This window comes from Xiphias gladius, chromosome 22, assembly GCF_016859285.1.
Source record: "Xiphias gladius isolate SHS-SW01 ecotype Sanya breed wild chromosome 22, ASM1685928v1, whole genome shotgun sequence".
NCBI classification, from domain to species: domain Eukaryota; kingdom Metazoa; phylum Chordata; class Actinopteri; order Istiophoriformes; family Xiphiidae; genus Xiphias; species Xiphias gladius.
Genome location: NC_053421.1, coordinates 14,434,920 through 14,458,211, shown reverse-complemented (window position 1 = coordinate 14,458,211; position 23,292 = coordinate 14,434,920). Strand labels below are relative to the sequence as shown.

The 23,292-nt window shown below is 39.8% G+C and overlaps 3 protein-coding genes, 1 long non-coding RNA gene and 1 pseudogene across 7 annotated transcripts; 2 read left to right on the top strand and 3 right to left on the bottom strand.

The window, feature by feature from the left end:
• Window positions 1-142: 142 nt before the first annotated feature.
• LOC120783966 lies at window positions 143-2,536 on the bottom strand (annotated as a pseudogene).
• A 550-nt stretch (window positions 2,537-3,086) lies between these two features.
• hsc70 (heat shock cognate 70) lies at window positions 3,087-8,013 on the bottom strand. 2 transcript variants are annotated; one of them, XM_040116989.1, is made up of 9 exons: window positions 7,637-8,013; window positions 6,019-6,223; window positions 5,618-5,823; window positions 5,319-5,471; window positions 4,691-5,246; window positions 4,345-4,547; window positions 4,025-4,223; window positions 3,664-3,896; window positions 3,087-3,477 (listed from the first exon to the last, which is right to left on the bottom strand). In XM_040116989.1, exons 2-9 carry the CDS (start codon window positions 6,221-6,223, stop codon window positions 3,283-3,285), a joined length of 1,950 nt encoding a protein of 649 aa, XP_039972923.1. In that variant the 5' UTR covers window positions 7,637-8,013; the 3' UTR covers window positions 3,087-3,282. The 2 variants fall into 2 exon arrangements, with proteins under 2 accessions (XP_039972923.1, XP_039972924.1); XM_040116990.1 differs by lacking the exon at window positions 7,637-8,013 and adding an exon at window positions 6,399-6,715.
• Window positions 8,014-8,706: 693 nt separating this feature from the next.
• On the bottom strand, window positions 8,707-14,459 carry si:dkey-238d18.4 (TBC1 domain family member 15). Of its 2 annotated transcripts, none has more exons than XM_040117004.1 (10): window positions 13,872-14,459; window positions 12,708-12,893; window positions 12,427-12,545; window positions 11,773-11,876; window positions 10,852-10,919; window positions 10,590-10,736; window positions 10,123-10,213; window positions 9,857-10,005; window positions 9,617-9,758; window positions 8,707-9,525 (listed from the first exon to the last, which is right to left on the bottom strand). In XM_040117004.1, exons 1-10 carry the CDS (start codon window positions 14,080-14,082, stop codon window positions 9,357-9,359), a joined length of 1,386 nt encoding a protein of 461 aa, XP_039972938.1. In that variant the 5' UTR covers window positions 14,083-14,459; the 3' UTR covers window positions 8,707-9,356. The 2 variants fall into 2 exon arrangements, with proteins under 2 accessions (XP_039972938.1, XP_039972939.1); XM_040117005.1 differs by lacking the exon at window positions 13,872-14,459 and adding an exon at window positions 13,565-13,718.
• Window positions 12,867-18,575, top strand: LOC120783794 (sialoadhesin-like). The gene is made up of 5 exons (XM_040117027.1): window positions 12,867-13,234; window positions 17,106-17,207; window positions 17,352-17,723; window positions 17,830-17,856; window positions 18,205-18,575. The coding sequence occupies exons 1-5, from the start codon at window positions 13,201-13,203 to the stop codon at window positions 18,315-18,317; spliced, it is 648 nt and encodes a 215-aa protein (XP_039972961.1). The 5' UTR covers window positions 12,867-13,200; the 3' UTR covers window positions 18,318-18,575.
• Window positions 18,576-21,130: 2,555 nt separating this feature from the next.
• Window positions 21,131-21,946, top strand: LOC120783799. 2 transcript variants are annotated; one of them, XR_005706381.1, is made up of 3 exons: window positions 21,131-21,205; window positions 21,389-21,490; window positions 21,635-21,946. It is a non-coding gene; the product is annotated as an uncharacterized LOC120783799 (long non-coding RNA). The 2 variants fall into 2 exon arrangements; XR_005706380.1 differs by having other exon boundaries at window positions 21,136-21,205; window positions 21,430-21,490.
• Window positions 21,947-23,292: the final 1,346 nt, after the last annotated feature.

Genomic DNA, 23,292 nt, shown 5'->3' with positions numbered 1-23,292 from the left:
AAAAGCATCAAACATAGCAGTACAGTGAGTGTTGCTACCATTCAAAGTAAACAGCAGTAGTAAAATCTTTGTGTTAGTTAATATTGATGCTGTAAATAATCACTCAGTGAGGAGCAGAACGATGTAGCGCTGAATGATGACCTTAGTTTGAAGCAACAGTCTGGTCGATCCAGCTGCGCAGGTAGGGCACACGGGCATACACGGCAGGGGTGCGCACATTGCAGTTAGACACCCCAGGACACGATACCCGCAAGGGACCACACTCCACTGTTCTAACAAACCAGAGGGCCATCAGAGTCACCCTAAAATTAGACAAATATTTTTTTATAATTGTCTTTTAAGAGCATGTATGGAGTCCTATAATAGAATAAAACCTTGAATCAAGCTCTTGATATTACTTGATAGTTGTGCATTTAGGGGACCTTGTGTTCTGCACAGCTTTCTACAGGATGTATGCTGGCCTGCCAGCAGTATCAAATTATGACTGTAACTGTAAAACAGAAAATGCTGCCTTCTGTGAATATTGAAGTATCCATTATCAATCTGGACATTATGTGTATATTATTTGAAAATGTTAGAGTAATGGTTCATTCACAGCTTATTTTCTTATATTCACTTCTAACAGTTTATTAATCATTAATCAAATAATATCAACATCTTATAGTTCACAAGTTTCTGTAAAGTATTTGTTAATCATGTTTAAAGATTACCTACATTTGTGATATATCAAGAAATAATTTGTCACTTGCAAATGTATAAAAACCATTTCTTAATTATTAGTGCATTATAAATGCAGTTCATTGCAGTTTTTTTGAATAAATGACTTATTTTTCCTACAAATGTGTATTTCAGGCTGGGAAATGATTGTTACCTGACAGGAGGATACTACAGAAGAACCAGCACAGATCATGGCATCAGTGATTCTGTCATAACCCAAGTACTGCTTGCACTGAGCAGGACTGAGCGGGGGCAGGGCAGTCTGCTGGAGGTAGCGGGGGCTTGCTGAGAAAAGAGAAGAAACGGAGATGAGGCTAGCTGCACAAATAAAATCTCGTATCCTCTATGTAAATCCTACAAAGCATTTGCTCACTCACAGGTCTGGCCAGTCCTGCCCCACCCAGTGGTGACAAATTTGGTTCCAGAGGGGATGCTGGTGCTGGAGGAGGCCGGGCACAGGAGACACACGGGAATGACCTCTGTACTCGGGAGGACAGCCTCAGAAGGGCTGATGTCAAGTTCTGGGAGTTGTAGTAGGGGTGAGTGATGGCCTGGATAGAGAGGTGAGCCTAAATCATAAGCAAAAGCAATGTCATTTTACTTCTTTGCAGTGAAATGACACATATACCCAGGAAATGACTCAATCAGGAATAGCTTTACATTTCTTTTAAGAAAAAAAAAAAAGCCTTTGCTGTATTCTTGTGTTGCTTACTCTGGCAATGGACTTGACCTGAATTTACTCACCGTTGGACTGATGATCATGTTCTCCCAGGATAAGGGGAGAGGTTTCTAGGACCGTAAAGAGTAATAACAGACAGAAGATTAATTACAGAGATGGCAGCATTAGGATTTTTCCATGTGGATGTGGGACACACCAATGTTACTTACGACACACGGCAGTGAGCAGCAGTGGCAACCAAGTACTGGTTGATCAGGGATCCTGCATAGAAGTGGAATCCTCTACCATCCTAGGAATCAGAAGATGCATATTTGCAATCTTTTCCTAATTACATTTTTTTTAAAAATCTGAATTACAGATGGTGTTGAGACTATAGAAAAACTACAGTGGCAGTGAGTGTTGATAGTGCATTATTTAGGCTACCTGAAACGAAACCTGCCAGGGCCAGGACCCAGACACAGCAGTCTCCCCATTTACAATCTTATTGTATCGGCTCATTTGGGGCTTGATAACAGGCACTCCACACCCTGAGACCCAATCACACAATCAAAACACGATGTGCTTGTCCCAAAATATGGCACACACTGTATACTGTATAACAGCAAGTTTCAGAATGTGTTCCATGTATTATTGCATGAAGTGTTTACAATCCTAGTGATGTGCAAGCAATGATACCTTCAACTGTTACTGCACTATCATAAACAATTGTCCCACAGATACATGCATAATCTGGCTGTAAACCACCAGTCACTCACCCAGTGCGGAAGCCACAAGGCAAAACAACTGATGAGCAAGAACAAGGCTGTTTTAGGCTGTTGTTCAAAAGCCACATAGCCTCAGCTTCAGTCTCAGCCATGTGGGACACTGGCTTTTATATGCGTATCTTACACACCCGTGTTCAATGTGTAGCCATCCACACTTCAGGGACCCTGAAGTAAAAACTGTTTTCTGTAATTTTAGAATCCACATGTTCTTTAATTCATGTTTAGGATATAATTGCACCATATCCAATATGTGTATTGGATATGGCCCTCCAGGCATCCCCCCTGGCATACCCCCCTGGTAAAGCTTTGAGATGATGGGGTTGCACACTTTCTTTAGTTCCTTCTGTTGGTGATCATACTCATCCTTCTCTGCCATGTGTGTGGCAGAAGGCACAAAGACTTCACTGTTACAGAAGACAGTTGTATAAAAACAGTGTTAAAGGCAAGTTGGAAATTGCATCATGTTATTTACACAAAATGAATCTCTTTGCTTTCAAAATGTGAGCCAAAGAGGAACCTCTGTTCTCTATTGGACCTGTATATGCCCTTGCTTCCTACCTCACACATCAGCAGAAACGATGGGGAAATACTGTGGGTAATGTCTTCTTATTGCAACAGATGATTTTTGACAACTACAGTAACATTTTTTATCATGTTTTTCTCTTAATGTGGAAATATTTCCGGTGAGAACAGCTAGCTACTATACAGGAAGAGTGATATTGATCGAAAACTCTGTGGTGTATATACAGGAACCAGTTTTAACTGCAGGTTCAAGAGTTACAAGTTAAGGTTCCCTGTGCATACCAGTTTTGCACTAATAAACATGTTGTATATGAGTGTTTCAGAAATATAATGGTATTTAAAATATATATCACAAGAAACACACAGTACATTTTTAAAATCAGAATCCCATTGGTGATCTTTATTGATTCAATGTTTAGAAATCACAGATAAAATTAAATGACTTTTTGAGAGAATAAAGAGAGAAGCAAGAATTTAAGTACAAATAAGCCTGTGATCTAATGTTTATTGGATGTGTATTATGGCTAAGAAAATAGTTATAAGACAGTTAAGTGTGTGTTGGGATCTGAGTTAAAGACACTTTCACTGCTGAAAGTGTCTTTAGTCGACCTCCTCAATAGTTGGGCCAGAGGAGGAGCCCCCTCCAGCTCCACCGGGGAAACCACCAGGCATTCCTCCAGGCATTCCTCCAGGCATCCCACCTGGCGTACCCCCCTGGTAAAGCTTTGAAATGATGGGGTTGCACACTTTCTCTAGTTCCTTCTGTTGGTGATCATACTCATCCTTCTCTGCCATCTGTGTGACAGAAGGCACAAAGACTTCATTGTAACAGAAGACAGTTGTATAAAAACAGTGTTAAAGGCAAGTTGGAAATTGCATCATGTTATTTACACAAAATGAATCTCTTTGCTTTCAAAATGTGAGCCAAAGAGCAACCTCTGTTCTCTATGAGGACTCGTGGTTCAGTCAATGAATTTTTACCTGGTTCCTGTCCAGCCAGGCAATGACTTCGTTGCACTTGTCTACAATGGTCTTTTTGTCCTCAGGGCTGATCTTGTCTTGAAGCTTCTCATCCTCCACAGTGCTTTTCATGTTGAAGGCCAGAGACTCGAGGGAGTTCTTAGCTGTAACCTTGTCTCTCTGGACATCATCTTCAGCCCTGAACTGCTCAGCCTCCTGCACCATGCGCTCAATGTCCTCCTTGCTCAGCCGCCCTATGGGAGGATGAAATACAAAGCTCTGTACGTGCTGTGCAAGATTAATTTAGTCTCTTTCAGCCGTTGTGCTGCATAAGTTTTTTTCCATATTCCTGATTTAAGAAGTATTTAATATTCTAATCTACCTTTGTCATTGGTGATGGTGATCTTGTTCTCCTTTCCGGTGCTTTTGTCCACCGCAGACACATTAAGAATGCCATTTGCATCAATGTCAAAGGTCACCTCAATCTGGGGGACCCCTCTTGGAGCAGGTGGAATACCAGTCAGCTCAAACTTGCCCAGGATATTATTGTCCTTGGTCATGGCTCTCTCACCTTCATAAACCTGAAAACAAATACTCAAATCAAATTCTGATGCATCAGTGAACACTTTCTGGATTAATGGTAATACACTGGGGCAATGGAGAGTGAATTGTTATTTCAATTTTACTTCAAGGTTGCTGTACCTGAATGAGCACACCAGGTTGGTTATCTGAATAGGTGGTAAAGGTCTGGGTTTGCTTGGTGGGGATGGTGGTGTTCCTTTTGATAAGGACAGTCATTACTCCTCCAGCGGTCTCAATTCCCAGAGATAGGGGCGTTACATCCAGCAGGAGCAGGTCCTGTACATTCTCAGACTTATCTCCAGCCAAGATGGCAGCCTGCACAGCTGTGAAGAGTTTCCAAATGGTGAAACTAATGCCATGATGACTAAAATATAAACCACTTCATCATGTTTGAGCAGCTTTTATATCAACTATAATAAAATCACTAGAAAACAAATATAAACCTAAATGTAGTAGGGATATCCACCTGCACCATAGGCCACAGCCTCATCAGGGTTGATGCTCTTATTGAGATCACGGCCATTGAAGAAGTCCTGCAGAAGCTTTTGAATCTTGGGGATACGTGTAGAGCCACCGACCAGCACAATGTCATGGATCTGGGTCTTGTCCATCTTGGCATCCCTCAGGGCCTTCTCTACAGGCTCGAGGGTTCCACGGAACAGGTCTGCATTTAGCTCTTCAAAACGAGCCCTGGTGATGGAAGTGTAGAAATCTGTTCCTTCATAGAGTGAATCGATCTCAATACTTGCCTGGGTGCTGCTGGAGAGGGTGCGCTTAGCACGCTCACATGCTGTGCGCAGACGGCGCACAGCTCGCTTGTTGTTGTTGATTTCCTTCTTGAACTTGCGCTTGAACTCAGCAATGAAGTGGTTAACCATGCGGTTATCAAAGTCCTCACCGCCCAAGTGAGTGTCACCAGCTGTGGACTTGACCTCAAAAATGCCATCCTCGATAGTCAGGATTGACACATCAAAAGTACCACCTCCAAGGTCAAAGATAAGGACATTACGTTCACCGCCAACCTAAAACAAATGGTAAGAATAAATAATAGGAACATAAAATATGTTAAGGTTTGCATTTTATTGGTTAGTTACCTTTTTGTCCAGGCCATAAGCAATAGCTGCAGCAGTTGGCTCGTTGATGATGCGCAGCACATTAAGTCCAGCAATGGTTCCAGCGTCTTTGGTGGCCTGACGCTGGGAGTCGTTGAAGTAAGCAGGAACTGTGATAACTGCATTTGTAACAGACTGTAAAGACAGTAAGACCTTGAGTCAAGAAATAGCATTTGTCTACTCACACTATTCGACACTATCAGTCAGCATGTGGTTAGAAGCCGTATAGAGACTTTAGGACCCTAGGTCATAAATAGTATTATACACTTGTTATTAACTACCTTGCCAAGATAAGCTTCAGAGATCTCCTTCATCTTGGTGAGGACCATTGAGGAAATCTCCTCAGGGTAAAAGGTCTTGATTTCACCCTTGTACTCGACCTCCATCTTAGGTTTGGATGAGTCATTCACAACCTTGAAAGGCCAGTGTTTCATGTCTGACTGCACCACAGGGTCGTCAAATTTACGGCCAATCAGACGCTTAGCATCTGAAGTAGATTTAAGAGAAAACACAAGAAACTGTAAGTCTTATGTTAATGTCACAGTATACGTACAGTAAATAACAAGTATTTACATTTCTTCTTAAGAAGGATAAGTTGTTAACACAGGGAGGAGAATAAGAAAAAAAATATTTTTGATCACGGTTTTTGAGGCTGTTGTCTTGTGGGTATAGCAGTCCTCACCAAATACAGTGTTGGCTGGGTTCATGGCCACCTGGTTCTTGGCAGCATCTCCAATCAGTCTCTCAGTGTCTGTGAAGGCCACATAGCTGGGCGTGGTCCTGTTTCCCTGGTCATTAGCTATGATCTCCACTTTGCCATGCTGAAAGATGCCCACACAGGAATAAGTGGTGCCCAGATCAATGCCCACTGCTGGTCCTTTTGACATCTGAGATAAATAAAAGAAGCAAGTGAATAATTGTAGCCCTTTAATTCTGGACTGTAATCCCAGAATAGTGCATGTATCCGTCGTTACTGAATAAAGGATCAATATTCTTTCGGATGTTTATAAATTTGTATGTGTTTTGTACTTGGAAAAAGGTGTGTCTGTCCCCGTTATTTACATAAGTCCAGATGCACGGCTATGAGAGGCTCAGCTATTGCTGGCGAGGCATCCATGGCATAGTGGCTTAAACTACCTCCTGACACTCGAGACCAGATGACTGGACTATGCCCTTTAATTCCCTCTCCACACTGCTTCCGTCCCTCAGCAACATTACACTAAAGTGTCTCAGTCAGGCTGTTGAAATGTGATTTACTAAATCTGCAATACTGATTAGTGTGCCTATTTTCCGACAGCTGGCTCCCAAAAGTTTAAAGTTACAATAAAAAGTATTCGTGTATCTACATGGTAATGAATGGAAGGTTGCTATAAATTCAGGCATCATTTATCATTGACTAGTGGGCAAAATTTACTTGGCTCCTTTTAAAACAAAGGGTTTCATAACCAGAAATACCCACAGAAATCTATAGCTTTGAGGTGGAGTAAGAAACATATTTGAATAGTGAGGAACTCAACAAAAGCCTCTTGCTGCCACACTTCTTGAGGCTGTAATCTGATAAAACCAGAAGACTGTGGCAGGAAATAGAATATTTTAAAAGCAGAGAAAATCACAAAAACACAGTATACAAATTGAGTGCACAAAACTGCCTTGATTAAAGTTTTAATAATTTTAGATGATCTCTCTTTCTTATGTTTGTGTAATGGGTGAAAACAGAGACTTTGTTCCTTCAGTGTCCCAGAACTGTTACAACTAGAAAAGGTTATTGAATTATTACTTGTTATCCAGTTGTGCAACACAGAGCAGAAAATGCTGACATACTGTATTGCTGTTGCTTCACTGCCTGTCCTACAGCCACATCTGAAACTTGCCATTTGCAGTGCTAAAAAAAAACATGGCACGTACATGTGACAGCACTATGGCCTGTGACAACGTGATACATACATGGAGGGGGTTTGTAATAGATTCTGTCATAGCCACACTGCAATTCATTTATTTCTTGTAGTTGAGGCTATCCTGAAGAAGCAAAATCTCATCCAGCTGTTAATGTTGTGAAATGGGAATGAATCACTAAAATAGTCAAATGAGACATTTTGAATGCTGGACAGTCACTGAACTGTTTTTTTTGTTGTTGTTGTAGGGATTCTGCTTCAGCTTGTCTCACCATTGTTTGACAGAAACCATGCAAGCCTCGCTTATATGGGAATACCTCTCACGGGTGGCGGTTAATCTTTTAAAGCAGCAAGCAAGACAGACTAGGAAGCCAGGCTGAATGCAATGCTTCTTGTAGAAGGGGTTACCTTGCGCTGTCAGATGTTCAAGACTTGAGAGTTTACTGAGTTAAAGTGGTGCTTTATTTTTGCCCGGCACACAACATCGACGTCTGCGCTCCTCTCCAGTACTCCTTTCCCTCTCCTGGCAGGCGGACTAAGAGGACGAGTGTCTCTGCTCCCCCGTGTATATAGAGCACTGCACAGGGAGAGCCCATCTGGGTGTCAGGTGACTCCACCAAAGAAATTTCTAGGTCCATGCTTCTCCTCATTGACTGGATTTTCTTGAAAGAAAGCTTACTGTTGTTACCTCTGTAGCCCTGCTAGTTGAACAAAACAACAAAAAAGTAAAATTAAAAAGGCCAAATGATGGGGCTTTGATTTAACATCTAGACCAACCATGTTTGCATTATTATGTGAGCATTACTCTGTTATAAAAAAGTAGCTCCTGAACATGGATAATGTTGTTCACATGCTCTATTACTTTTAGGACATTGAACACTACACAGTGTTACTAATTTGTTCTTTTCAAAAGGCTTTTTAACCATCGTAAAAATCTCTAGATAGAAAACTATACCTCTGGAATCGTGTAGCCAGTCACTGTGCAAGATGTTAATGCAGTACAGAAACTGAAATAGATAGCTCACATGATCTGCTCACTTTAGAGGTACAAATAGCAAGCATTAATGTGTTTTGTGGAACAAGGATGGCCTGTACAGTATACCTACTGTATGTATGAATGCAGTACATACATTGCATGCAAATAAAGATTTGGTAAAGGGGTTCCAAAGCGGTGAAATCCATGTTGTGGCTGCCTCTGGAAAAAAAATAAAGTTTTTGGGGGGTGTAGAATAACTGCAGTTCCACAAAGTCAGGTGCTGCTGTGTGTATTTGAGGAAATGTCATTATTTTGCATTCCCCCATTTCAAATACAATGTCTAGCTTTTTTTTATTCCAGTTTAGCTATTACCTGCAGGTACTGGTTAGGAAAATAAGAGGTCTTTCATTAAAAGCTCCAAAAAAGTTAAAGTTATCAAAGTGAAGGCTGACCTCCTGTATTATGGGAGGTATACAAGAAAACTGAACATGAATATTGCCAACACCACATAATAAATAATCTTATGTAGTTTTATTGAGTTTTTTCAGGTTATTTATATTGTGTTTGTGTTTCATTCTCTATTTAAGACAAAGTTTTGCAGTAAGTTGTCCTTCCCCTTACTGCACAGTCGCCCTGCCAGAGCTCAAAAGCTGGATGTCTATTCTTGTTACATAAGCCTCTCTGACACATAGGCCATCTGGCATTAAATATAACTGCAGTCCGTTATGGACACCACCTGTTGCGACACACCTGATCATAGTATTCACACATGCTGATCAAGTAGTTGTTTTCTTCTAGCAGTTGAATATTGCATAACCCGTAGGAACAAATCTTTTAAAGCTTTGATTCAGAGGTAATAAGATCTCAAGCTTAAGCTTTTCATTTATGGCAATTCAGGAGAACAACCAAAATGACTCACAGTCAGTGTTGATCAATTTTCATACAATAAATACTGTACATTTATAATAAACAGCAAGAACAAATCAAATTTAAGGTATGCAGCCATCAGAACATCAGTATGTTTCCCTCAGAAATAAAACCTAAGACGAATATGTGCCATCAAAACTCCAAATAGGGATTACACTGTATGTCCCTTGTTACAAATTACAGTTTCATAAGAGTCCTTAACATCCGGTATTTAAATAGTAGCTATCACTTTAAAACAAATAAACTACGGAGATGATAAAGAAAGTCCTCTTCTTTGCTCTTGTTTGCACTACAGCGCCCATTCATATAGTCCCAAGCACAGCGTTTGCAGTAGTTGTAGAAATGGTGCTCTGCTTTCTTCAGAGTGCTATTTAGGTCCAGTGTTCCCTGAAGGCTGCACAAAAAGGCAAGACACGTTCACAAAGATTCACAAATGCAATCCCTTTTTTGTGATGAGATTTTTCTAATTTAGCATATAGACAAACCTGCTAGTAAAATGGATGAGCTGTACATCATCTCGACACTGCAGCAGAGACTCTCTGTTCTCCAACAGAATGGCTGCACAGATGAAGAGCTCAAAGGTGAAGTCAGAATTGATGGCCTGCAGCTCTGACTCGGAATTGTTCTCTGCAAAAATCACAAGGCAAAGACATATCACTACATTAATGTCAGACATTTGAGATGTAACTATGCTTTATTCTGCCAATTTGAGTTCTGTGTTTCACCTGTGCTGTATTTTCGTGCCAGCCTTTCCTGATACCTGGCTCGGTCTACTTGTTGGGAGATAAGCTCCAGGTGGTCACAACTCAGGATCTCGAATAACCGTAGAGCATCACTGTGTTCAAACTCCCTCTGGAAACCCAGCAGCAGCCACCTTAGAGAAGGGGCAACAGATGGAGAAACATAAACAAAATGTGCACGTGGAATAAGAATACATACAAACATATTCAGATACAGAGAATATTGATAGAGAGTAGTAACAAAGATCTACCTGTGGCAGAAGGTGAAGCTCTCCATGCTGTCTGTGACTAAGTGAGCATGGAGCTGTGGGTCCAGTTCCTTTAGCAGGGCTGCCTCCAACTCTAGAAGACATTAAACACAACTCTTTCACATGTTTAAACTTAGCAAATTTCTGGAATGTAATTTATGTTTGGTATTCAATTATTTCATTACCAAACTTCTCCTCATTGCAAAGATTTCTGAAAAAACTATTCAGTCAAGTACACAGCATGAGAAAACTCCCAACACAATATATACAGGATATGAACAGAATATAACCATGGACTGAAATTATTGCTCTGGAGATAAGTTTTCAATATCCTTGTTTTACCAGTAGAGGTCCTGAAATATTTTTTGCTAATATAATGGGGAACAAATTTGATTTCACAACATATACATATATCTTGGAAACATACCGTTTATTATACATTAAATTGCATTTGTTTTCGGTAATCTCACCTATTTTTCTGTGCAGACCATCAGCCCTGAAGTCCTTGGAGAATTTCTCCATGTAGCAGGAGAAACTCCAGTAAGTGTCAACCTCAGAGTCAAGAACCTCCAGGAAGCGGCTGCACAGGTCGTTCATTCCCTGGGCATAACTGACCTCTGGATCAACAATCAAGACAAGTTAGTTTCCTTAACGGCACAACAAACAGCCTCTACTGTTGTCTGATCTAGTCACTGTCAATAAACCCGAGATGGGCTCCTAGTTGTTGTTTACCTGGATGAAAAGCAGCATAAGTGATGAGGATATCTCTCAACACCAACAGATTACCTGAACCTTCACCCCTGCAGACAGATTAGTGAGCAGAATTAGTTGAATACCACAGAAACTTATTTGATGTGCACTATGTAGATAGGGCAGCTTTATTGCTGACAATCAGACCCTATCATTATGAAAATAATCCACATAGAGCATATGATATGATGTTAGTTGCTCCCTTATATTTAGAGGGCAGGTAACAATGAAATTTGATTCTCTTTTTCCATTCGGAAACTAATTTTAATCGATTTCAACACTAAATTACTTTAATTAGTTAACCTGAATGGCTTTTATTCTTTAATATACTTCCAGCAGTTTCACAGGTAGTTATTAGTGATACAAATTTGCTTACTCAAACCACAATTTTAACTTAAGCTCTCCTTTATTTATTTCTATTTTATATTTTGCTATTTTTGTATTGTAGCCACATCCTTGTATTTAGGGGAAGCAGCTGGTTCTGGAGCCCTGAGGGGTAGGAGAAAAACTTTCTTGGTAGCTCCAAATCAAGTTTGATCTGTGTTTTACAAGTGATTATCTAAATTCAGAACACATACTATGAACTCAGTTTTTTCTAAGCAACACCCACCTTACTAGACTTAATAATCTTTTAATACAAGACCTAAAGTCTTTCTGTTAACAGGTAGGAAATGCTGATATCCTGTAAACAGCTGGTTGTAAATCATTTTAAAACATTAAACAAAAATAAACTCCAGCATAAGACTTAAATAATTTTACTTTTTGTGTCAACTGAGTTCAGCAGAAAGTGAATGATTTCTTTTAGCTCTATAAAACTAACTTCATGTCAAAAGTCAGCAATTGAATTCCATAAAGTGTCTGTGGAAACAACAATAAAAACAACAATGGCTCACAATCACTCACTGGTAATAGCTCAGGTCTCTGTTAGTTCTTGGTACATCCTTGTCAATGATTCGTATGGCTTCCCGGAGCTCCTCATGGTCAAATGTGGCCCGTTCAAATAATATCTGTTAACAGGAAGGAAATGTAGAGACAAATATATTTGACCACCATTGATCTTGATATCTTAGTGTTAACAGCTTTTGACGAGTCCAAAAATTTGAAGGCATTTCATTTTAAATTCTATCCTTTCCTTGCACTAGAATGTATGAAGTGTAATCTAGTCTAAATTTGTTTGTTGAAAGTAGCATCACTATCTGAAATCTATCAGCTGCTCCTAAGTGCACACACTCTACTGACAGAAGTGCTTAAAACGTCAGCATAAGGAGGTGATATGGGTGGGTGATACCATATGTAAATAAATAATAAACACTTTGCATAAAAAAATTAGAGCCTGCTGGGTAATCTACCTAAACATACACTCCTCCCTCTTTTAACAGTTGTTCTTTTCTCTTCTACCAAACAAAGCCAAAGAAAATATATTTAATGGAACAACAGAAATATAAATAACAGAGCCAAAGTAGATATGTATTGAACACAAAAATAAACATATATATAAAAGATAAAATTCAAGGATATAGATTTGAATTATACTAACATAGATTAAACTGATCTAACCTGTGACTGAAGCTCCAAGAAAGCCAGTCTGTCCCTGACCTCCTCAGACTGGTCCTGGGACTGTTGCTGGGCCTGTGCCTGCCTCTGGTCAAAGTACGTGACTGCTTTCACCATCTCAGCTGGAATGGAGATGGGCTCATATGGTCATAGACATTCAAAAAAAGAGAAACTAGAGCAGTGACAAAAGGAGAAAAACAAAAATGAAAATCTGACGCACTTGGGAGACATATAACTTCCTTCATTGTGAGTTTCATTGAGTTTGTGTGCGTTTGGGCCTTTACCATCAGTGCCGTTGAGGTGCATCCGCACGCCAGAAGGAAGGAACTGCTGCCACTTTCTCTTCATGACCCCGTATCGTACGACCAACTGCTCCTGCAGCAGATGGCGCTCCAAAGCTGTGGAGCTGCACGGGTACATCCCAAACAGGAATCGCCACACCAGACCACGCTCAGAGGGAGACACACCACCTTGGCAGGGATTGAAAACCTTTTGATCATTTATAGTGATAAATACAAGTGATTCTGCGGAGTTTAGACATGTATTTGAGCAATCATCATTCATTCAAACCAATCACTACCACATCAAAACAAAATCCCGAAGGTAGCACATGGCAGAATTTGTAGCTGAGGAAAGAGAGAATCTTTAGGAAACAATCCCTCATCCAAAATTATGTCAACTTTACCCTGCTCTTAGAAAAGGATTTAAGATGTCTTATGTAATGTTTTGCTCTGCAGGTTCTTTCATCTTTGCTTTCCCTGTTTTTGGGGACGAAATATGCAAAAAGGTCAGAAGGCCACAGAGAAGGAGGGTGAGTTTCCACATTCCTGCTCATAGATGATAGATTCAGTGTGATGTTTTACCCCCGTGAGAGCACCTCTGTGTAGGTATTCATTGTCCTACGCCTGTGTGCTGCTGAAACCTTAAAACTTTCCGGCAAGAAATGTAAGAAATTGCCAATCAGCACGCCAAGATATTGCCAGGACCAGCTGAGTGACAGTCTAAAGGCCGTGTTCAGAGGCTGTTTTAACACATTTATCAATGGAGCCAATAATCCAGAGGTATCCTCAATTCTTAGTTTCCCTTTTGTCTGACTGTTGAATCTCATGTGACTGCAATCTGCTTCTTGTAAAAATCTTACCAACTCAATAAATGGTATCTGTTGTTTTATCTCAGTAGTCACGCTGGAGTTCTTTGCTCGCAGCAGTCAGAAGCACAATAAAACGTTAGATTTTTAGAGAATGGTTTGGCTGTGGCTCAGCTAATGACCTGAGGCAAAGCAGCACTTGACTTCCTCTAACACTGTAGGAATGGTCACAATTCACTGATGCATCCGGACACGTGATCATAAAAATCCTAGCTGAATAATTAACTGCACAGCAAAACACTGCTTAAGTGGGCACTGTTAGAAACTAAAGCCACATGTTAAGAGACAAAATTTGATCTACCGTTTTTGAATATATGCATCCTCAGTCTTGACTCGTCCACCCTGCCTTCAGCGTCCATGATCCCAGGTAAGGTGAGGCGCGCGGCGGACAGAGCAGGAGAGCTGACCGCTGCTACCCTCCTCTGAGAGCGGACAGCTGGATGGTGAGCGCCCGGCGGGCTCGGCTCTTCTCCCGCTGCCTGCCGTGGACTCCGGTTATTCAGGTTGTCCATCTGTGTCTGCGGTGGTCACTCACACCACGCACAGGTAAAGAAGAGCTGCACCCGCGGAGCCTCAACAGGCAAACCACTGTCATCCTCCAGTCGCCCGCTGCTCCCTAAACTACACGTCTCTTCCCGAAACCCACCTCCCTTTGCGACTGATTTCCCCCAGCAGCGTCGAATCCGGCAGGATCGCAGAACTTGCTGAATTTGTGTCAGGAGACCACTTGCAGCGTTGTCGGTTCTCATTCAGCCGCCCGGGAGTCATATGACTGCACCCTTAGATCCGAGTTTGACCCACATTCCAGGTGGAGTGCAGTGCCAAAGTTCACTCTGGATTTGCGAGCGTATCTCACTCCACCCAGTGGTTCAGCAGCATCAAGCACAAGTTTCTCAGCTGTATCCCACAGCCCGGTTTTCCACCTCTCGGAATTTGGATATTTAAGTCGACAGGAAAAAGAGACGCAAATCTCGGTTAAGGTGTAATTATGTTTAAATTACGCTTAATTCGAGAAACGTGTCAGTATTAGACCTATGGTCCGTAGGGCCGTGTTGGAATGGGGTTTGTATTTCCCTTGGAATTAAATCCAGAAACTTCCAAAGCTCGCTTGCTTTTGTTTGTGTAGACATGGAGAGACAAAACAAGAGTAGTGGGTTGTCAATTTCTTAATGGATGTCACGAATTAATTGCGGGAGGAACAAAATATAAGGGAAAAATAAAGTACTGTTGAGTCCATCCTTCACATCATCAGGACTCGCGCATTCGTTTAGGGAAGTATGCAGGACGCAAAAAGTTCAGTTCACATCTATTTATTAAAACGCAGCAGTGTCTTAAAGATTGAGGTTGCATACAGAGCTCTGGACCAGACTATGCATCCCTGGCAAGCATACAGCATTCACATCAGTTCACGAAGTGCCTCCCTCGTACGGACATTTCACTCTGGACTTGATTGACTCTCCCCATTTAACGACTTATCTGTAGAAAAAGAGCTAGTAAAAGACAAGACACTACACAGCACCCAAGGACAGTTTCTCAAACTGCCATGCCGCCTCCATATAAGGGCTTGTTTGTCACATATAGAAAACCATATATCTTTGGGTGCATTCCCTGCAGAATAACACCTCTGTTTAGTACCAGCACCTGGGTTTAATAAGCACCACAAGCCGCTTTCTTTTAGTCTCATAACAAGATAATATATAAAAACACGTAAAAATAACCCTTCAGTACCCATAGGCAAGTGAACAGGCTAAATAACTGATTTCGTGTGTACATCATCAACACGGTGCGAAAAGCTTTAAAAGATAAAAAGGAAAGGCTCACATTTTCAAAGTCTAAACTATAACAGTACTTGCAGCCCCATGTGTAAATTGAAAGAGATATTTGTCACTGCAATTGTTCCTCCTGTCCATACTGCCTGCAAAGTGTTCTCTTCCTATGGCAATTTAAATGGAAGCGATGTGGACAAAGTCCACAGCCGTTGTTCTGTGCACAAACACATTTTAAAGTTCAGCTGAAGCTAATACGAAGCATCTGATTTGGACGAATCAAGTGAGTATCTTACAAAGTTACTGCCTTTTTTTTGGGGGGGGGATTCCCTCCTTGTGCTTTCATGAGCTGTGTTCCCTAGCTGAGTCGTAGTAGGACAGTAACACAGGGAGGGACTTTGGTGGTTAAAAGACTTTGAAAGACACAACTTTGATTGGTCTCATTCAGACTGCTGAAACCTCATGTTAGTTTCAGCTAAACATTGGAATAGATTTGCATAGAAGGAGGACTGCAGATTTTGAACCTATCATTTACTTTAGATACAAATTTGATGGCACTGGATCAACCCATAATTTCAATGCACAGTCTTGATATCAGTGTGGAGCAGATATGCCATCAACAATAAGCTGATTGGAGAAATGCTGAATAAATCTATGTTGCAGCAGAACAAATGCACAGTTGGCAGCACTCGGAGGCCTTTTGCTGTACCACTGTGTATTACTCTCAGGTCACAACACATTTATCCTGGATGATACCCAGTTTGGTCACTTCCTCCTCAACATTGGAGTCAGACATTTACCTTATAGCATTTACTCTATGGCCGAAGGGTTAAAGTTAAATTGCATACATAAGAGTTGCTATCACCGCTTCCCATTAAAGCAGAAACACTACTAAGCTGGTCCAACTGAAGGCCGTCCCGTTACATGTCATACTGACTGAGGAAAACGTACAACTATCTGAGTAGCCAGTTAGTTTATTGACTTACATATCGCAGTACAAACGTATGGAATAACTTTACAATAACAAGTAATAACATTAGGTCCAAACGATATTGCATATACAATACATAGTTATACAACATAGTTAAATTCCAAAATTTTCTGGCATGTGTGCATAATAACCAAGACTCTCTTGTTTGTGACTATGAATAGTGAACAGTCGATCTCTTGACTTATGCTTAAATTTGACTCAAATCTCATGAATCTGAAGACATAATAGAACATATCTTGTGTTCTGTATGCCATGTGCCACGCGAGCACAGGTTCTGTTCATGTGTGCGGAAACATTTCCATCTGTGTGAAATGTTACACATATTAGGCTACGCTGATGTGATACACCATGTTAACTTACAAGGACTTCCTCCATGTAAGCACAAGATTCTTGTTGCATATTTGTATAACATTAGCCCTCAGGTTGTACAGTGGTCAGTTTTCACTTTTCTGTTACAACTTCCTTTTTTTTTTTGCAATTCATTGCCCCTGAGCAACAGGAAACACCCCCACAAACTTCATAACAGTGCTTAGCTCTAGTAAGTCATTTTAACGGAGCACAGCAAGCACTAAAATTCTTCTGGGTCCCTCTCGTTGTGAGTGTCAACTTTACACTGTAAATGGCAGAATACAGGCAGTTTAACTCCAGAAGTTTGTAGTATGTGGCTACCATACACCAGTCAGTCTCAACATTAAAACCAGTTACCAGCTTTAATGTTTGGCTGATTGCTGTGTGTGATTGATACAGCTGTACAACTGAATTATCTCTAAAATTTCAGGATTATGTCAGCTAACCTTTAGAATGTCTTTCCTGGATCAGATGAAGCTGCGGGGTCTGATAGATGTTGGTCTCATATTGATCCTGGCCTCTTATTCAAAAGGTGGGTGACATTGTGTTTCAGTTATTGTTCTGAATTTAATCTCATGAAGTATTAACTTAAATACCAATTAAATATACATAAATAATATAAATTATGATAATAATATAATAATTAAAATTCTGGTTTGTTTGGTTTTGAACGCAGGTCATAGCTGGAATGTCAGTGTCCCTAACAACGTTTATGGAAAATTGGGCTCAGCCGTGACCATAAATTGTACATTTACCTATCCGGAAAACCAGCACACTGATAATGTTCAAGTTTACTGGAAAACGCCTCGGAAAAGTAACATTACAGTCAGTGATAAGGACAAAAATTCATTTGTTTTTCACACAAATGAGGAACTTGTGCTTCAGGAGTACAGGGGAAAGACTCGGCTCATTGGAAATAAAACTCAGGGAGACTGCTCCCTTGAGATCGTCAACATCATGCAAAATAGTCTACTAATCTATATGAGAGTTATCGCAAAAAGTGATAACTACAGTTTTACCAAAAACATTGTCCGCATTAATGGAACTGGTAAGAATTTTACTAAAACATTTGAAATATGAATCTAAGTTGTATTTATATGCATGAGTAAAGGGAAATTAAATGAATACATCACATTTTTCTTCCACATGGCCAGATGCTAGACCAGACACCCATGAGACAGGTATAACCTTTTAAGTTTTTATCATCTTATTTACCTTTATCCATTTTTTTTCTGTACTCCTCAATGTGCTAACAGACTGTATAATATTTCAGTTCCAACAGTTATAACAAAGAAGTACCACAGGGTAAAATGTAATCTTAATGAGAACTGTCACAAAGTATTTTGTATTTGAAGGTTTTACAAGTTTACCAATTTTCATCTTTACAGACACGACCCGTACATTTTGCATTTACACTGTTTGTTTTTGGATTTTGTTTCAAACTAATATTTAATACATCACCATCTGTAATGCAGTTTCACTTAATGAAAAGATCACTGTTCACAGCAGTTGTAATTTTTTTTTCACAGTGGAGATCCCCAAGGAGGTTGGACAAATGTATGTGGCCATCTTTGCACCAGTTTCTGCACTTCTGATCATTATTCTTATTACTGGAATATTCTGTTACATAAAACAAAGGTAACTTCACTTTTAGACTATTTGTAAACTGAACGTGGGGCTTGCAAGTCAGCTAAAGTATTTATGTTTCATGACTGATCCTGGTGTTATCCATGATGTAAACCATCTGCAGACATCTTAAAGTTCCCATCCACTCTTCAATGTGATATTGTTACTTAGCTTGGATGTTTGAACATGACTGTGCACAATGATGTATGTGCAGGGTTTGACACTAGAAGGCTGTTTTCATATTGATTGGCAGAAGGGAAAAGTCTCTGTGTGCTCACCTTAAATTTGAGTTAATAGGTGTATGTATGAGCATGATTTTGTGACATCTCAACTTGTGTGGAAGCCAATCATGTGATTTGGAAAAGGAGTGATAGAAGCAATTCAAAGAAATTTTAATGATGTTGAAACAACAATAAATGATGGAACCAACAATAAAACAACAATGGCTCACAATCACTCACTGGTAATAGCTCAGGTCTCTGATAGTTCTTGGTACATCCTTGTCAATGATTCGTATGGCTTCCCGGAGCTCCTCATGGTCAAATGTGGCCCGTTCAAATAATATCTGTTAACAGGAAGGAAATGTAGAGACAAATATATTTGACCACCATTGATCTTGATATCTTAGTGTTAACAGCTTTTGACGAGTCCAAAAATTTGAGGGCATTTCATTTTAAATTCTATCCTTTCCTTGCACTAGAATGTATGAAGTGTAATCTAGTCTAAATTTGTTTGTTGAAAGTAGCATCACTATCTGAAATCTATCAGCTGCTCCTAAGTGCACACACTCTACTGACAGAAGTGCTTAAAACGTCAGCATAAGGAGGTGATATGGGTGGGTGATACCATATGTAAATAAATAATACACACTTTGCATAAAAAAATTAGAGCCTGCTGGGTAATCTACCTAAACATACACTCCTCCCTCTTTTAACAGTTGTTCTTTTCTCTTCTACCAAACAAAGCCAAAGAAAATATATTTAATGGAACAACAGAAATATAAATAACAGAGCCAAAGTAGATATGTATTGAACACAAAAATAAACATATATATAAAAGATAAAATTCAAGGATATAGATTTGAATTATACTAACATAGATTAAACTGATCTGACCTGTGACTGAAGCTCCAAGAAAGCCAGTCTGTCCCTGACCTCCTCAGACTGGTCCTGGGACTGTTGCTGGGCCTGTGCCTGCCTCTGGTCAAAGTACGTGACTGCTTTCACCATCTCAGCTGGAATGGAGATGGGCTCATATGGTCATAGACATTCAAAAAAAGAGAAACTAGAGCAGTGACAAAAGGAGAAAAACAAAATTGAAAATTTGACGCACTTGGGAGACATATAACTTCCTTCATTGTGAGTTTCATTGAGTTTGTGTGCGTTTGGGCCTTTACCATCAGTGCCGTTGAGGTGCATCCGCACGCCAGAAGGAAGGAACTGCTGCCACTTTCTCTTCATGACCCCGTATCGTACGACCAACTGCTCCTGCAGCAGATGGCGCTCCAAAGCTGTGGAGCTGCACGGGTACATCCCAAACAGGAACCGCCACACCAGACCACGCTCAGAGGGAGACACACCACCTTGGCAGGGATTGAAAACCTTTTGATCATTTATAGTGATAAATACAAGTGATTCTGCGGAGTTTAGACATGTATTTGAGCAATCATCATTCATTCAAACCAATCACTACCACATCAAAACAAAATCCCGAAGGTAGCACATGGCAGAATTTGTAGCTGAGGAAAGAGAGAATCTTTAGGAAACAATCCCTCATCCAAAATTATGTCAACTTTACCCTGCTCTTAGAAAAGGATTTAAGATGTCTTATGTAATGTTTTGCTCTGCAGGTTCTTTCATCTTTGCTTTCCCTGTTTTTGGGACGAAATATGCAAAAAGGTCAGAAGGCCACAGAGAAGGAGGGTGAGTTTCCACATTCCTGCTCATAGATGATAGATTCAGTGTGATGTTTTACCCCCGTGAGAGCACCTCTGTGTAGGTATTCATTGTCCTACGCCTGTGTGCTGCTGAAACCTTAAAACTTTCCGGCAAGAAATGTAAGAAATTGCCAATCAGCACGCCAAGATATTGCCAGGACCAGCTGAGTGACAGTCTAAAGGCCGTGTTCAGAGGCTGTTTTAACACATTTATCAATGGAGCCAATAATCCAGAGGTATCCTCAATTCTTAGTTTCCCTTTTGTCTGACTGTTGAATCTCATGTGACTGCAATCTGCTTCTTGTAAAAATCTTACCAACTCAATAAATGGTATCTGTTGTTTTATCTCAGTAGTCACGCTGGAGTTCTTTGCTCGCATACAAACGTATGGAATAACTTTACAATAACAAATAATAACATTAGGTCCAAACGATATTGCATATACAATACATAGTTATACAACATAGTTAAATTCCAAAATTTTCTGGCATGTGTGCATACTAACCAAGACTCTCTTGTTTGTGACTATGAATAGTGAACAGTCGATCTGTTGACTTATGCTTAAATTTGACTCAAATCTCATGAATCTGAAGACATAATAGAACATATCTTGTGTTCTGTATGCCATGTGCCACGCGAGCACAGGTTCTGTTCATGTGTGCGGAAACATTTCCATCTGTGTGAAATGTTACACATATTAGGCTACGCTGATGTGATACACCATGTTAACTTACAAGGACTTCCTCCATGTAAGCACAAGATTCTTGTTGCATATTTGTATAACATTAGCCCTCAGGTTGTACAGTGGTCACTTTTCACTTTTCTGTTACAACTTCCTTTTTTTTTTGCAATTCATTGCCTCTGAGCAACAGGAAACACACCCACAAACTTCATACCAGTGCTTAGCTCTAGTAAGTCATTTTAACGGAGCACAGCAAGCACTAAAATTCTTCTGGGTCCCTCTCGTTGTGAGTGTCAACTTTACACTGTAAATGGCAGAATACAGGCAGTTTAACTCCAGAAGTTTGTAGTATGTGGCTACCATACACCAGTCAGTCTCAACATTAAAACCAGTTACCAGCTTTAATGTTTGGCTGATTGCTGTGTGTGATTGATACAGCTGTACAACTGAATTATCTCTAAAATTTCAGGATTATGTCAGCTAACCTTTAGAATGTCTTTCCTGGATCAGATGAAGCTGCGGGGTCTGATAGATGTTGGTCTCATATTGATCCTGGCCTCTTATTCAAAAGGTGGGTGACATTGTGTTTCAGTTATTGTTCTGAATTTAATCTCATGAAGTATTAACTTAAATACCAATTAAATATACATAAATAATATAAATTATGATAATAATATAATAATTAAAATTCTGGTTTGTTTGGTTTTGAACGCAGGTCATAGCTGGAATGTCAGTGTCCCTAACAACGTTTATGGAAAATTGGGCTCAGCCGTGACCATAAATTGTACATTTACCTATCCGGAAAACCAGCACACTGATAATGTTCAAGTTTACTGGAAAACGCCTCGGAAAAGTAACATTACAGTCAGTGATAAGGACAAAAATTCATTTGTTTTTCACACAAATGAGGAACTTGTGCTTCAGGAGTACAGGGGAAAGACTCGGCTCATTGGAAATAAAACTCAGGGAGACTGCTCCCTTGAGATCGTCAACATCATGCAAAATAGTCTACTAATCTATATGAGAGTTATCGCAAAAGAGAAAACTACAGTTTTACCAAAAACATTGTCCGCATTAATGGAACTGGTAAGAATTTTACTAAAACATTTGAAATATGAATCTAAGTTGTATTTATATGCATGAGTAAAGGGAAATTAAATGAATACATCACATTTTTCTTCCACATGGCCAGATGCTAGACCAGACACCCATGAGACAGGTATAACCTTTTAAGTTTTTATCATCTTATTTACCTTTATCCATTTTTTTCTGTACTCCTCAATGTGCTAACAGACTGTATAATATTTCAGTTCCAACAGTTATAACAAAGAAGTACCACAGGGTAAAATGTAATCTTAATGAGAACTGTCACAAAGTATTTTGTATTTGAAGGTTTTACAAGTTTACCAATTTTCATCTTTACAGACACGACCCGTACATTTTGCATTTACACTGTTTGTTTTTGGATTTTGTTTCAAACTAATATTTAATACATCACCATCTGTAATGCAGTTTCACTTAATGAAAAGATCACTGTTCACAGCAGTTGTAATTTTTTTTTCACAGTGGAGATCCCCAAGGAGGTTGGACAAATGTATGTGGCCATCTTTGCACCAGTTTCTGCACTTCTGATCATTATTCTTATTACTGGAATATTCTGTTACATAAAACAAAGGTAACTTCGCTTTTAGACTATTTGTAAACTGAACGTGGGGCTTGCAAGTCAGCTAAAGTATTTATGTTTCATGACTGATCCTGGTGTTATCCATGATGTAAACCATGTGCAGACATCTTAAAGTTCCCATCCACTCTTCAATGTGATATTGTTACTTAGCTTGGATGTTTGAACTTGACTGTGCACAATGATGTATGTGCAGGGTTTGACACTAGAAGGCTGTTTTCATATTGATTGGCAGAAGGGAAAAGTCTCTGTGTGCTCACCTTAAATTTGAGTTAATAGGTGTATGTATGAGCATGATTTTGTGACATCTCAACTTGTTTGGAAGCCAATCATGTGATTTGGAAAAGGAGGAATAGAAGCAATTCAAAGAAATTTTAATGATGTTATTGAACATTTTGTGGAAATCTCATTTCAGACACAAATTATTATTTAAAACGGGTTATTTTGATTTTTTATAAAACCTGTGAGGTGGGGTCTTTAAATTTGTTTGTTTAACATAAATAACTTTAAAGCAGGCCTTGCTACGATAATGGTAAACTAATGGGTCAATATCTTTGCATGTTATTCATAATCACTTCCTGTAACTTGCCAGCAATAATCTTTTTTTACAGGCCAAAGTCTTTCACCAGGGAGGAATCTGGATATTATGCAAATTTTAGCAGAGCATCATCAAATCAAGCCCAGAGGTTTGT